This window comes from Salvelinus sp. IW2-2015, linkage group LG28 (genome assembly GCF_002910315.2).
Source record: "Salvelinus sp. IW2-2015 linkage group LG28, ASM291031v2, whole genome shotgun sequence".
NCBI lineage: Eukaryota > Metazoa > Chordata > Actinopteri > Salmoniformes > Salmonidae > Salvelinus > Salvelinus sp. IW2-2015.
This window is the reverse complement of record NC_036868.1, coordinates 28,316,546-28,329,428: the sequence shown is the minus strand read 5'-3', so window position 1 is coordinate 28,329,428 and position 12,883 is coordinate 28,316,546. Positions and strand designations below refer to the sequence as shown.

General features: G+C 43.0%; 1 protein-coding gene across 1 annotated transcript in view; it reads right to left on the bottom strand.

Moving 5' to 3' along the window:
* Positions 1-751: 751 nt before the first annotated feature.
* mmut (methylmalonyl CoA mutase) overlaps positions 752-12,883 on the bottom strand; it is a 52,316-nt gene continuing 40,184 nt past the window's right edge. Inside the window, exons 12-13 of the mRNA XM_023973973.3 lie at positions 8,123-8,290; positions 752-1,545 (exon numbers count right to left, since the gene is read on the bottom strand). Of these exons, the coding sequence (XP_023829741.1) occupies positions 1,417-1,545; positions 8,123-8,290 (297 nt within the window). The 3' untranslated portion in view covers positions 752-1,416. The remainder of the gene's footprint in view (positions 1,546-8,122; positions 8,291-12,883) is intronic.

The window sequence follows — 12,883 nt, the reverse complement described above, 5'->3', positions numbered from 1 at the left end:
GATATATAATCAGTCTCAATAGCACTCAACTCTTATTCCAATAAACCGGTTCAAAGCTCCAGCAGATTATATTAAAAAAAAAAGATATAGACAATACAAAAGCTTGAACATAAGGCAAAAGGACATCTGACCAAATACATACAGTAACATAGCCAGCAACGGCCCGCTATGTATTGTCTAACATGTCTGATCTGTCCTGCTTGAGCAAATCTCTGACCTCCCATTATCAGTTAGAATCCCTAACTTGAGAAGTGAGAATCAGGCAAATCTCTAACCCATTGTGACATAGTAAGTGATTTACGTATGGGGTCAAAGCTGCTCTTAGGACTTCCAAGTCAGAATTTGTGCCGGTGTCAATGTATTAAATTTAGTCGTTACCATTTGTCTGAGGGCGAGTTCTGGGGTTAAAGGGTCTGACATGTTTCTCATTTTCACACAGAACAAGGAAGAGAGAAAGTAAAAATGATTGTGAGAGAAATGACCTAATATGCCAAATGACTATCCCATTGCCAGGTTGTTATTGTTAAAGAGAATGTGTTCTCAACTTCTCTATAACCTACCTGGATAAATAAAGGTAATACGGTACTGTATCTTCAAGATACTATGCACAAAGTAACTTTGAAGTTAGCCAGCAGTAACAACCCAAATCAATAAGTAATCAAGATAAGTTTTGTTAAAGTTAATGACCTTATTGATCAGATTCAATATCTCATCTGAACCATGGAAAACCTTAAGCTGTTATAGCAAACAAATCATTTTTATTGACTCAGTGACTTTAGATAACATACAGTATGGATCACTTCAAAAAGTCATTACGAATATTTCCACAATCTCCTTGTTCTGCACATTCTGTGCAGATTTCACACTATTATATTTTCAGTTATCACAAACATCTGTCTATATTATTGTAATTTTTGAAACCTTTATTTAACTAGGCAAGTCAGTTAAGAACAAAACCTTATTTTCAATGACGGCCTAGGAACAGTGGGTTAACTGCCTTGTTCAGGGGCAGAACGACTGATTTCTACCTTGTCAGCTCGGGGATTCGAACTTGCAACCTTTCGGTTACAAGTCCAACGCTCTAACCACTAGGCTACCTGCTGCCCCATATCAGTGTTGCACAATCTATTCATAGGGGAGTGCTCAGAAAGAACACATTTTGTTCAAACCCAGCACTTACTGTACACAACCAATCACCAAGCCCTTGATTAGATGAATAGGGGTGTCCTCCAGAAATGGATTGAGAAACGCGGATGAAGACAGACTAACAGATCTGTAGACTAAACTGTATATTATTGGTTGTGGTTTTGGCAAAATTCACACAGTCATTATGAATGTATTCATGTCACAATCTCATTGCGCTATTCTATCATCCTGTGCAGATATCACACGCCTATGTTTGCCACTTCTTCACATCTACATGGCCTGGCGGATCTTGTCCAGGCTCTTCTCAATGTTGTCTATCACCTCTACTGCAGCCTGAGGGATTCTCGTCCCGGGGCCGAAGATACAGCACACACCACTCTGGTACAGGAACTCATAGTCCTGCAGAGAAACATACAGCATGGAGTTATATACTGTAGAATATACAGCACACACCACTCTGGTACAGGAACTCATAGTCCTGCAGAGAAACATACAGCATGGAGTTATATACTGTAAAAGATACAGCACACACCTCTCTGGTACAGGAACTCATAGTCCTGCAACATACAGTGTTACAGACACACACATTCTCAGACCAAAATGGAATGAGGATAAAGTGCATTTTCTTTATTAACAGACCATGCAGAGACAGTAAAACCTTTACTAGAACCATTATCTCCCTTAATACCAGTGTATAACCAACGTGTGAGTCAGCGGATGCTCTTCATAGGAAGAAGGGGAAAGACCATTCTACTCTGTGAATTTCATAAAAATACTAAATATATTCACTGATTAAAACACACTGTTTTGAAATGAAGGTCAACAGTAGCCCCAACAGGGTAGCACCATTGCTTAGCCAGAGGACAGCTAAACTATATATATAAAAGTATGTGGACACCCCTTCAAATTAGTGGATTCAGCTATTTTAGCCACACCCGTTGCTGATTGGTGTATAAAATCGAGCACACAGCCATGCAAACTCCATAGACAAACATTGGCAGGAGAATGGTGTTGTGTCTTTGACTGTGATTCACTGTTATTTTACCAAATAATTACATACCACGTTAAATTATTACGCGATTAAATTACTCATGTAACAATTAATTAAGTTACAATGGCACCACGGAAAAAGTTATTTAACGAGTTACTATCTCCCGCCTAAACTCTAAAGATATAAATATCTCTTACATCAGTCACAGTCAAGTTATTAATTATTATTTACCTTCTATCAGTCTCACTCTGAATGTCGCAAAATCCTTGGATATCTGCACAAACCCTAGCATAAATGATGAATCAGCGATATACAAAATATATTTACTAACTAACTAAATAATCACACAGAATTACATAAACACACAAACAGAATATTTTACACATTGATTACTACATAATGCAATGAAAAGTCCCGAAAAGTCCCTTGGCAGATAAAGAGCGGGAAAGAGAATGGACCCACTACATACATACAGCTGAGATCTATGCTCATGGAAATGCAAATACTTTGCACATGATCGGCCGCTCATTCAAAATAATTCAATGTACATATTTACATGTGTACAGTTGAAGTCGGAAGTTTACATACACCTTAGCCAAATACATTTAAACTCTGTTTTTCACAATTCCTGACATTTAATCCTGGTAAAAATTCCCTGTCCTAGGTCACTTAGGATCACCACTTTATTTAAAACATGTGAAATAATTTTAGAAAGAATGATTTATTTCAGCTTTAATTTCTATCATCACATTACCAGTGGGTAATGTTTACATACACTCAATTAGTATTTGGTAGCATTGCCTTTACATTGTTTAACTTGGGTCAAACGTTTCGGGTAGCCTTCCACAAGCTTCCCACAATAAGTTGGGTGAATTTTGGCCCATTCCTCCTGACAGAGCTGGTACACCTCCAATTGACTGATGATGATGATGATGATGATGTCAATTAGCCTATCAGAAGCTTCTAAAGCCATGACATAATTTTCTGGAATTTTCCAAGCTGTTTAAAGGCACAGTCAACCCACTGGAATTGTGATACAGTGAATTATAAGTGAAATAATCTGTCTGTAAACAATTGTTTGAAAAATTACTTGTGTCATGCACAAAGTAGATGTCCTCACCGACTTGCCAAATCTATAGACATTTGTGGACAAATCTATAGACAAATCTATCCACAAGACATTTGTGGAGTGGTTGAAAAACAAGTTTTAATGACTCCAACCTAAGTGTTTGTAAACTTCCGACTTCAACTGTATGTCTTTGCTGTCTCTCCGTTGAAAACACTCGATCCGTCTGGGGAGTAATTCGAAAGAAAGTCTCTGGTTTGTCCACCAGAGATCAAAGTCTTTCGTAGTTGTAGCTCTGTTATAATGGACATGTCAGACGTACCAATGGCCGTTTGATAGGGAAATGTTCTTTAGAATGGATCTTTCAGAGTACCACCTGGTGGTTCTCGGTCGAGGTTACTAGACTAAAATACTTAAACAGCTGCAGACTGAATGTTCCTGTGTAGTCTTCATCTTCTTCACTCGAGAAAGTTTCAGTGTCTAGCCATTCAGTACCTTTCAGCTCACGCTGTTGGTCTCGCTGGCCTCAGTGGTAACCATTTCAGCGTGGGGATGCACGTCCTCACCTTCTCTGGTCTTTAGTTTTGTAGATTTCTTAACAATTCGTGACGTCCGGTTCACACCGCATGCTTGGTCTCTAGAGATTAACATTTCTTAACCATTTCAACATGTAGCCACAGCTCCATGCTTTCTGGTCTAATGTAAATTTGATCACAAGTCCTATTTAAGTACTCGGTGGAAAAAGGGCGTTCCCTCCTTTTGTCATAATGTCTGTGCCCACATGGGTGTGGCCACTGACTTTGCAAAAGTCTTATATGAAAAACAATCCTCTCATTTAGAAGGCTAACATCACATTTCATCTTCTCACAAATAGTTTCATATTTAATCATATAAGTTCCCCAACATTTGGATGTGAACCTGACGACTGGGAAATATGCACATTCAGAGATACAGTTATGTTGTTCTACTGTCCTTAGTTACATCACAAATTAGTAACAAATTGGACAGGATTGTTTTTTAAGTACCCACGGACCATTCCAACTGTTTGGATAACAGAAATATTGTTTGATTATTCAACCTTTTGATGTCCCAGTAGTACAAAATCTCTCTCTGTTGTAACTAAGGGATTTTTCACTTCCCTTTCATTATGTGGGAGAGAGAGTTCCTGACGGTATTTACAACTGTTCATAAAACTGGTGGGGGATAGAGAGGGGGGGGGGGGGGGCTGGCACCTATGACCCTCACCCAAAAGGGCAAGTCATGACAATGGCCTTACTGAAGAGCTTAGTGACTTTCAACATGGCACCATCATATGATGGCACCTTTCCAACAAGTCAATTCGTCAAATTTCTGCCTTGCTAGAGCTACCCCTGTCAACTGTAAGTGCTGTTATTGTGAAGTGGAAACGTCTAGGAGCAACAACAGCTCAGCCGCAAAGCGATAGGCCACACAAGCTCACAGAATGGGACCGCCGAGTGCTGAAACCCGTAAAAATCGTCTGTCCTCAGTTGCAACACTCACTACCAAGTTCCAAACTGCCTCTGGAAGCAACGTCAGCACAAAAACTGTTTGTCGGGAGCTTCATTAAATGGGTTTCCATGGTCGAGCAGCTGCACACAAGCCTAAGATCACCATGCGCAATGCCAAGTGTCAGCTGGAGTGGTGTAAAGCTCGCCACCATTGGAGTCTGGAGCAGTGGAAACGTGTTCTCTGGAGTATTGAATCACGCTTCACCATCTGCCAGTCTGGCGGACGAATCTGGGTTTGGCGGATACCAGGAGAACACTACCTGCCCGAATGCATAGTACCAAATGTAAAGTTTGGTGGAGGAGGAATAATTGTCTGGGGCTGTTTTTCATGGTTCGGGCTAGGACCCTTAGTTCCAGTGAAGGGAAATCTTCACTGGAACACTACAGCATACAATGCCATTCTAGACGATTCTGTGTTTCCAACTTTGTGGCAACGGTTTGGGGGAAGGCCGTTTCCTGTTTCAGCATGACAATGCCCCCGTGCACAAAGCAAGGTCCATACAGAAATGGTTTGTCAAGATCGGTGTGGAAGAACTTGACTGGCCTGCACAGAGCCCTGACCTCAAACCCATCGAACACCTTTGGGATGAATTGAAACGCCAACTGTGAGCCAGGCCTAATCGCCCAAAATCAGTGCCCGACCTCACTAATGCTCTTGTGCCTGAAGTCTCTGCAGCAATGTTCCAACATCTAGTAGAAATCCTTCCCAGGAGAGTGGATGTTGTTATACCTTTCACTTACTTAGCCAATGCAGCTAATATTTAGCCTACTCAACAACCTGACTCAAACAGAGAGGAATGGTATTTATGTTAGCTAGCTGGCTAAGGCTATCCAACACTTCATCTGTTCCAAGTCAAGGTAAGCTTTCAGTTTTATGAATGTATTGCCTGCTAAACTGCTTGCTGTACACTGTACTGCATGATTGTACACAAGGTTTGGATTGTGGGTTTACTAACGTGTTCATTTTAGTTTTTTTACATAATGTTAATATGGTGACAACAATGTAGGCTGTGTAGCGGTTAGAGGTTATGGTATGAAGGTTTGGCTTGGAGAGGTTTTTGCGCCTGGTAACAGACACCTGTTGTGTTGTGCACTGAAGTCCACAAGCAAAGGGAAAATGTAAGAGGAGGAGAGCACGTAGATGATAGAAGGAATTATACAACGAGTAAAGTGATGATGCTTTATGTGGCTGCTATGAAAGTGAACTGTGTGTGCAGGTGATCAGGGGTGTATTCAGTCCAACGATTCTGTTACTAAACTGAAGAAAACGGAATGAAACGAGGAGGGACCTACCTGAATTTGTCCAATAAAAACTCTTGTTTTAGTTGCAAAGCAGTTTGCAACTGTTTGGACTAATGATTATACCCCAGATGAGATAGATGCAGGCAAGAGTGTGCAGGGCTCTATTGAATGTGTCACTGTCTTTCACTTTGATTACCACAATTTGTCTCTAGACCTGTGCACCTATATTACAAATGTTAATTTCTAGGCTAATTTGTTGCAACCCCATTATGGGTATAAGGCAAATTTGAGTATCATGTAGAAGCGTACACCTATCAAATCACCATCTCTAATGGCACCAACCACCACTGGTGTGAATGCACCCTGAGAAACCTGCATATTTTGATATCTATATAGCAGAGCTATTATACTGTAGCATTGGGTCGAAGCCGAAGAAAAGCGCTTTATGAATAAAATATTCACTATGATTACCACTATCTGTACATGAAGAACAGAGGGCAAGGCGAATGCGATCACGTCACTGTCGTGTCTAGGAATGTTAGCGGCAGTTCTCATGGTATTGTATTCGCTATGATACAATCTTGTGTGTTCAACATGGGCCTCTGATCCTGGCTGTTTTATGTTTGTTGTTGTTGGCTCTATAATCGGCTGCTGTTTATTTGTGTGAACACAGGAACATGGTTTCATAAATGAGACTTCTCTCTGAATACATAAACTATTGTTTTCATCTCTCTCACAGGACACACCAGTAGCTATTACTAGGGCTCTGTGTGTGTGTGTGTGTGTGTGTGTGTGTGTGTGTGTGTGTGTGTGTGTGTGTGTGTGTGTGTGTGTGTGTGTGTGTGTGTGTGTGTGTGTGTGTGTGTGTGTGTGTGTGCATCCAGGCATCAAGTGGCAGAGCTATGGATTTTGATGTCAATTCCTATTTGCACTGCTTTGACTTTTCCAATTCACACCCACTCCGAGCGGCACCTCCATCCCACAATACACTATAACGGCATCCATTGGTCCCCTGCAGAAGGCAACTGACGTGTTATACTACCAAGACACAAGCACGCGCATTTGTGTGTATATTAAGACGGGAATCAGAAATAGTAATCAGGCAGCCTGATTGTGTTTACCTCAACTAACTCAATGTTTTCTCGCTCTCCAGGCCTAGCAGTAATTAAACCATCTCATAGGTTCCATGTGTGCACCACTCCCTACGTGTGTTTTGGTCACCCTTTTGAACAACAAACAATAATCTGGTTAGCCGACCCATGGGAGGCAGGACGGCGCTGGCCATGGATGCCGCTAAGTTTGCCGTCTCCTGGGCACATGTACATACAACACAGTCCTCATACACAGATTTATCACATAAATGCACAACTTTAAATCAGGTTACAGACCAGGTAACTAGGCCTAGGACCCCTAGACTTAGCGAGAGTACATATTAGCGGGCTAGTTAATCGGTTTTGTAACACTAGCCTTCGTGTTCTAATATTGTCGATGGTTCACTACTGTGAGACCGTGGGTCGTGGACAAACGTGCTCCTATCTGGGGGGGGTTGCAGGGATGATCTCGTCTGTCTTTAGAACAATGTCTCTTTATTATTCTCCACAAGATGGCTGTACACCGTCCTGGGACTCTAAGAACAGAGTGATATCTGTAGTGTTTAACCTAGCAGGCTACGGGTTATTCTACTGTTTGGTGAAGCAGAGGGACTAAACTGGTCTTCTTTATTTTCCTATTTGATGAGAGAAACTGCTGGCAGCAAGTGTTGGTGTCATTTGCACTATTATTGTTTAGTATTCTGCAGAGAGAAAGGAGAAAGATGGTGGGAAAGAGGTGGATTGTTGTATATGTATATTTCTAGTTTTTTTAAATTGTTTTAATTATGAGAGCTTGAGTGAGTAACCTTGGAGAGGGAGATCATTATTTGGTATCAGAAAGAGAAAGACTGACAGAGACTCAGGACATTCATAGGGTTCATCTCCCTACAAGTCAAAGGTTAGTGTACATGAGGTGGGATGACCCCTCCACAGATGACTAGGATGTCAGGGCGGTTGAGGTTGGGTTAGAGGTCACCTGAGGTGGGATGACCCCTCCACAGATGACCAGGATGTCAGGGCGGTTGAGGTTGGGTTAGGTATAGAGGTCACAGGTTACCTGAGGTGGGATGACCCCTCCACAGATGACCAGGATGTCAGGGCGGTTGAGGTTGCGAAGCTCCTTGATAAGCTCTGGGACCAGGGTCTTGTGTCCTGCGGCCAGCGTGCTGATCCCAACACAGTGGACGTCTGCATCTACCGCCTGCTGGGCCACCTCCAGGGGAGTCTATAGAGGAGGAAACAAAGTAGTATTAAAAAACAGTAGTCATCGTCACGTTAGTAGTCGAACCACTGCCAATGATGTGGAAAGTCTATATAGCGGTCCTCCTATACTGTACGTCTCAATAATATCGGATTTATTACTTCTAAATCATGTGTTATATTTTAAGGCTGAGACTGCCCCAAGGCACGTTCAACAAGCAATACATTTGCGAACGCGTGCGGCGAACTGGGTTTGTTTCAAACAAAGTTTGTTGAACGTTTTTTTTTCTTTCACACAAACATTCCATTCTGTTAGTTTTAGCTACTCTTGCTGATAACACGATGTAATGACCACGTAAAATGCTGGTTTTACCTGTGGCTTTCTGACTTTTTAGATCCTGGTCCCGATGTCATGGAGTGGCTACAGATTTTAGTGGGTGCAGAGTCGAGGGTTATGTGGAGGAAGTGTCCCTCGCTACAACGACTTCGCCTTTCGGTGTCATTTTCGGTTGAACCTCAAAAAACGTTTTGGGAATTTAGATGTCTAGACGGCCTGTGTTTTGGTCAAAGTAGCCTAAATAAAGTGTCACTAAAATCCCTAATGATGTAGCTAGTCATCTATCTATCGTATAAGGAAGCACAAACGCACACCCAGTCGCCGAGTTAGTTGACCAACCAGACAGCTAGGTGGGTGGGGTGTACAGTCAACCAACCAGACATAAGTCCTTTATAATCAACCAAATGTTATTTATGTACGTTATAAGTATATTATTTATGGCCCCTTTAGAGCAAATTATTCAAATGTAAAAATACAATGTAGCCAACATTGTGAACAGTAAGCCTATAATGACCAATACACAATTGTATCGTTGCTAATTGCCTCTGGCTTACAGTGGTGAAGGACAAAACATTAAGGTGACGAAATCCATCCCACATTCCCATCAGGGGGCACTCCGAACACCGGGTCGCCTACATAAACCGGAAAGGTCAACCCAGGTTCCAGCTGCAAGCTGTGTGCGACAGCAAAGTTTGTTTCATGCATGTCTACGCGGGCAATGCTGGTTCTGTGTATGATGCACGCGTGTACAAAACCAGCAACCCTAAGGCTCACCTCGATGCCTACCCTTTGCCAGAGCAGTACCACCTCATGGGGGTAGCCTGCCTATCCCATAAGCCTGGATCTTATTGTCCCATTCAGGGACAAGCACAACAGATTCAACCAGATCCACAGACGTCCTTTGGGCTGTTAAAGTGCCAATGGAGGCGGCTCCAACATCTGGAATGCTGCTGCTGGAGAAGAGCTAGAAGCCATCGCCAGTGCCTGTGTCCTCCACAACATGGTCCTCATCCATGAAGGCATCACAGAGGACTTGGATGAGGACCATGTTGTGGCACATAACATTGAGCTAGTCCCTGATCCTGCAGATAATAGTGGCCCCACTTAACCAGGCTGTCCAGAAGAGGGACAACATAATGTGCCTGCTCTAAAAAATGTAATACTTATTGTTGCACAATGGAGAAAATTGTTCTGGTGTCCATTTTTTAGGAAATAGCATTTTCAATGATTGAGATGCATGACATAGAATGTAATAGAATAGAATAACATTCTTTTTCCAGAAGGAACTTCAGTTTGCAGAGAGAACAAAAAGGACTAACAAGGAAAAACAAAATATTAGTTTTTTAGATTGCATACATAAATAACACAAAACATTCCAAAACTCTATTCCATTGACTATAACATTGAGAAACATTTTTTTTTAATTATTTGATTTACTTAAATAATAATAACTGCTTATAAGGTGAATGCACCAACTTGTAAGTTGCTCTGGATAAGAGCGTCTGCTAAATGACTTAAATGTAAATGTATTCCAAAACTAATTTACTTCAATTGCAATCCCTGCTCACTCAAAAATTGATTTACTTCAATTAACAATCACTGCTCAGTATTACGCTGCTAAGCAGCAGTGAACTTTTCCGAGAGAGTTCCTGTCTTGCTGAATCTGGACTTAATGCAGGCTGAGCATTTCATACATTTTTGCATCCATGTCTGCGGTCAACCTTTTAGGTTCTCGTGGCAGTGTGTGGGTGTCAATGTGAGGAGAGGGAAGGGTTGGATGCTCTACGTGTTCGTGGCTGTGTGTGGGTGTCAGTGTGAGGAGAGGGAAGGGTTGGGTGCTCTACGTGTTCGTGGCTGTGTGTGGGTGNTGTCAGTGTGAGGAGAGGGAAGGGTTGGGTGCTCTACGTGTTCGTGGCTGTGTGTGGGTGTCAGTGTGAGGAGAGGGAAGGGTTGGGTGCTGTACGTGTTCGTGGCTGTGTGTGTGAGGAGAGGGAAGGGTTGGGTTGGGTGCTCTACGTGTTCGTGGCTGTGTGTGTGAGGAGTAGGGAAGGGTTTTGGGTGGATGCTTCTACGTGTTTCGTGGCTTGTGGGTTGGTGTCAGTGTGAGGAGAGGGAAGGGTTGGTAGCTCTACGTGTTCGTGGTTGTGTGTGGGTGTCAGTGTGAGGAGAGGGAAAGGGTTGGGTGTTCTACGTGTTCGTCGGCTGTGGGTCAGTGTGAGGAGAGGGAAGGGTTGGGTGCTTCTACAGGTTCGTGACTGTGTGTGGGTGCAGTGTGAGGAGAGGGAAGGGTTGGGTGCTTCTTTCGTGTGTCGTGGTGTCAGTGTGAGGAGAGGAAGGGTTGGGTGCTCTATCGTGATTCGTGGCTGTAGTGTGTAGGAAGAGGGAAGGGATTGGTGGGTGCTCTAGTGTTTCGTGGCTGTGTGTGGGTGTCAGTCGTGAGGAGAGGGAAGGGTTGGGTGCTCTAAACGTGTCGGTAGTGCTGGTCAGTGTGAGGAGAGGGAAGGGTTGGGTGCTCTACGTGTTCGTGGCTGTCAGGTGGAGTGAGAGGGAAAGGGTTGGGGTGCTCTCAGGTGTTCGTGTGTCTGTGTGTGGGTAGTCAGGTGAGGAGAGGGAAGGGTTTTGGGTGCTCTTACGTGTTCGTGGGTTCTGTCAGTGTGAGGAAAGGGAAGGGTTGGGTGCTCTTACGTGTTTCGTGGCTGTCGTTGTGAGGAGGGAGGGAGGTTGGGTGCTCTAGTGTTCGTGGCTGTGTGGGGTCGTGTGAGGAGAGGGAAGGGTTGGGTGCTCTATTTCGTGCTGTGGGTGTTGCAGTGTGAGGAGAGGAAGGGTGGGTGTCTACGTGTTCGGTGTCATGGAGAGTTGAGCTAGTGTTGGTGGAGGGAGTAGGAGAGAAGGGTTGGGTGTCTTCGTGGCGTGGCTGTCAGCTGTGAGGAAAGGGGAAGGGTTGGGTGCTCTACGTGTTCGTGGCTGTGTGTGGGTGGAGTTGAATGTGTCAATGCGAGGAGGTTGAGAGTTGGATATGTGCAGCTTTTTGTGGGTGTAAGTATGAATGTTGAGGTCTACAGGTGTTTGTGGGTGTGTGTGGGTGGAGGTGTTATGGGTTACGTCAGTGTGGTAGTGAATGTTGTGGTCTGTTGGTGTTTGTGGGTGGAGGTGTTGGGATGTGTGTCAGTGAATGAAGAAACAACGTAGACAGGAGTTACTGCTGATTGAGAGGATCAACCATGTTGCTGCTCTAAGGTTGTCAGTAAATAGCCGGCTACAAACTAGCTAGCTAAGTAGAATTAGTCTTGGGAGTAGCCTATTGTATAGCCTACTTTGTTTGCTCCCAATGCCAGCTTTCGGGCAGAGTCTGTGCGCTTGGTGACACACAACCCATCATGGAGAATCATCCCTCATCCATACAAGGAGGAAGTAGCCTATGCTAGGCTAGCTATACAGGCTATGCATCGATATACAGTGTGGGAGTAGCCTATGCTAAGCTAGCTATACAGGCTATGCATCGATATACAGTGAGATAGTAGCAATGTTTTCTTATCATGAGCAGGAGATGGTGTCGCGCAGCTCACGAGACCACCGCAAGGCACTATCAGTGATAGCTGACTTTTTATGGGTCATCCCAGTCACATTAGTTCATGTGACTTGCGCCGGCAGTCACACTTTAAATATTGTACAAATTATTTCTGGCAATATTATTCTTTGGAACCCTATTCCCTTACACAGTTTAAGCTAGAAATGCATTCTCTTAATTTGAAACTGGTCTGGATTAGTGCACTAGTATCTCGACAATTTTACTGCTTTTCTGCTCTGAGCAAATCAGAGTATCTGTTAGCTCATTAGTGCATACTGTAGCATGAGTCAGACTAGTATATATTTTACGGTATAATTTCAGTCAACGTAGTTACATTTACTTCACTTATCTGCAGCAGTAGGTTTAAGCTCTGATTATTAGCCATTTCTAATCATGTCATACATTTGACATAGGTAGTAGTCCCTGTCCGTCTATCTTCGTGTTCTAGTAGTATTATTATTCTAGTGACAGTTTACTGACTCTATTCTTAGTTTATCGTATGCTATTGTATTGTATGCTAATTGTAGTGATTGTGTCATTCTAGTCATCATCAGGGGTGAAAGTAGATTTCATTTCTTCCTGTTACTTATGGGCCTAATCATAGAATTCCATATAGAACCCCTATTAATTCAATAGGATCTCTGTGGGACTAGTCGTAAAGATTTGTCATTTAACTTTTAAAATGTATTACCTTTTATTGGGGCATAAACACA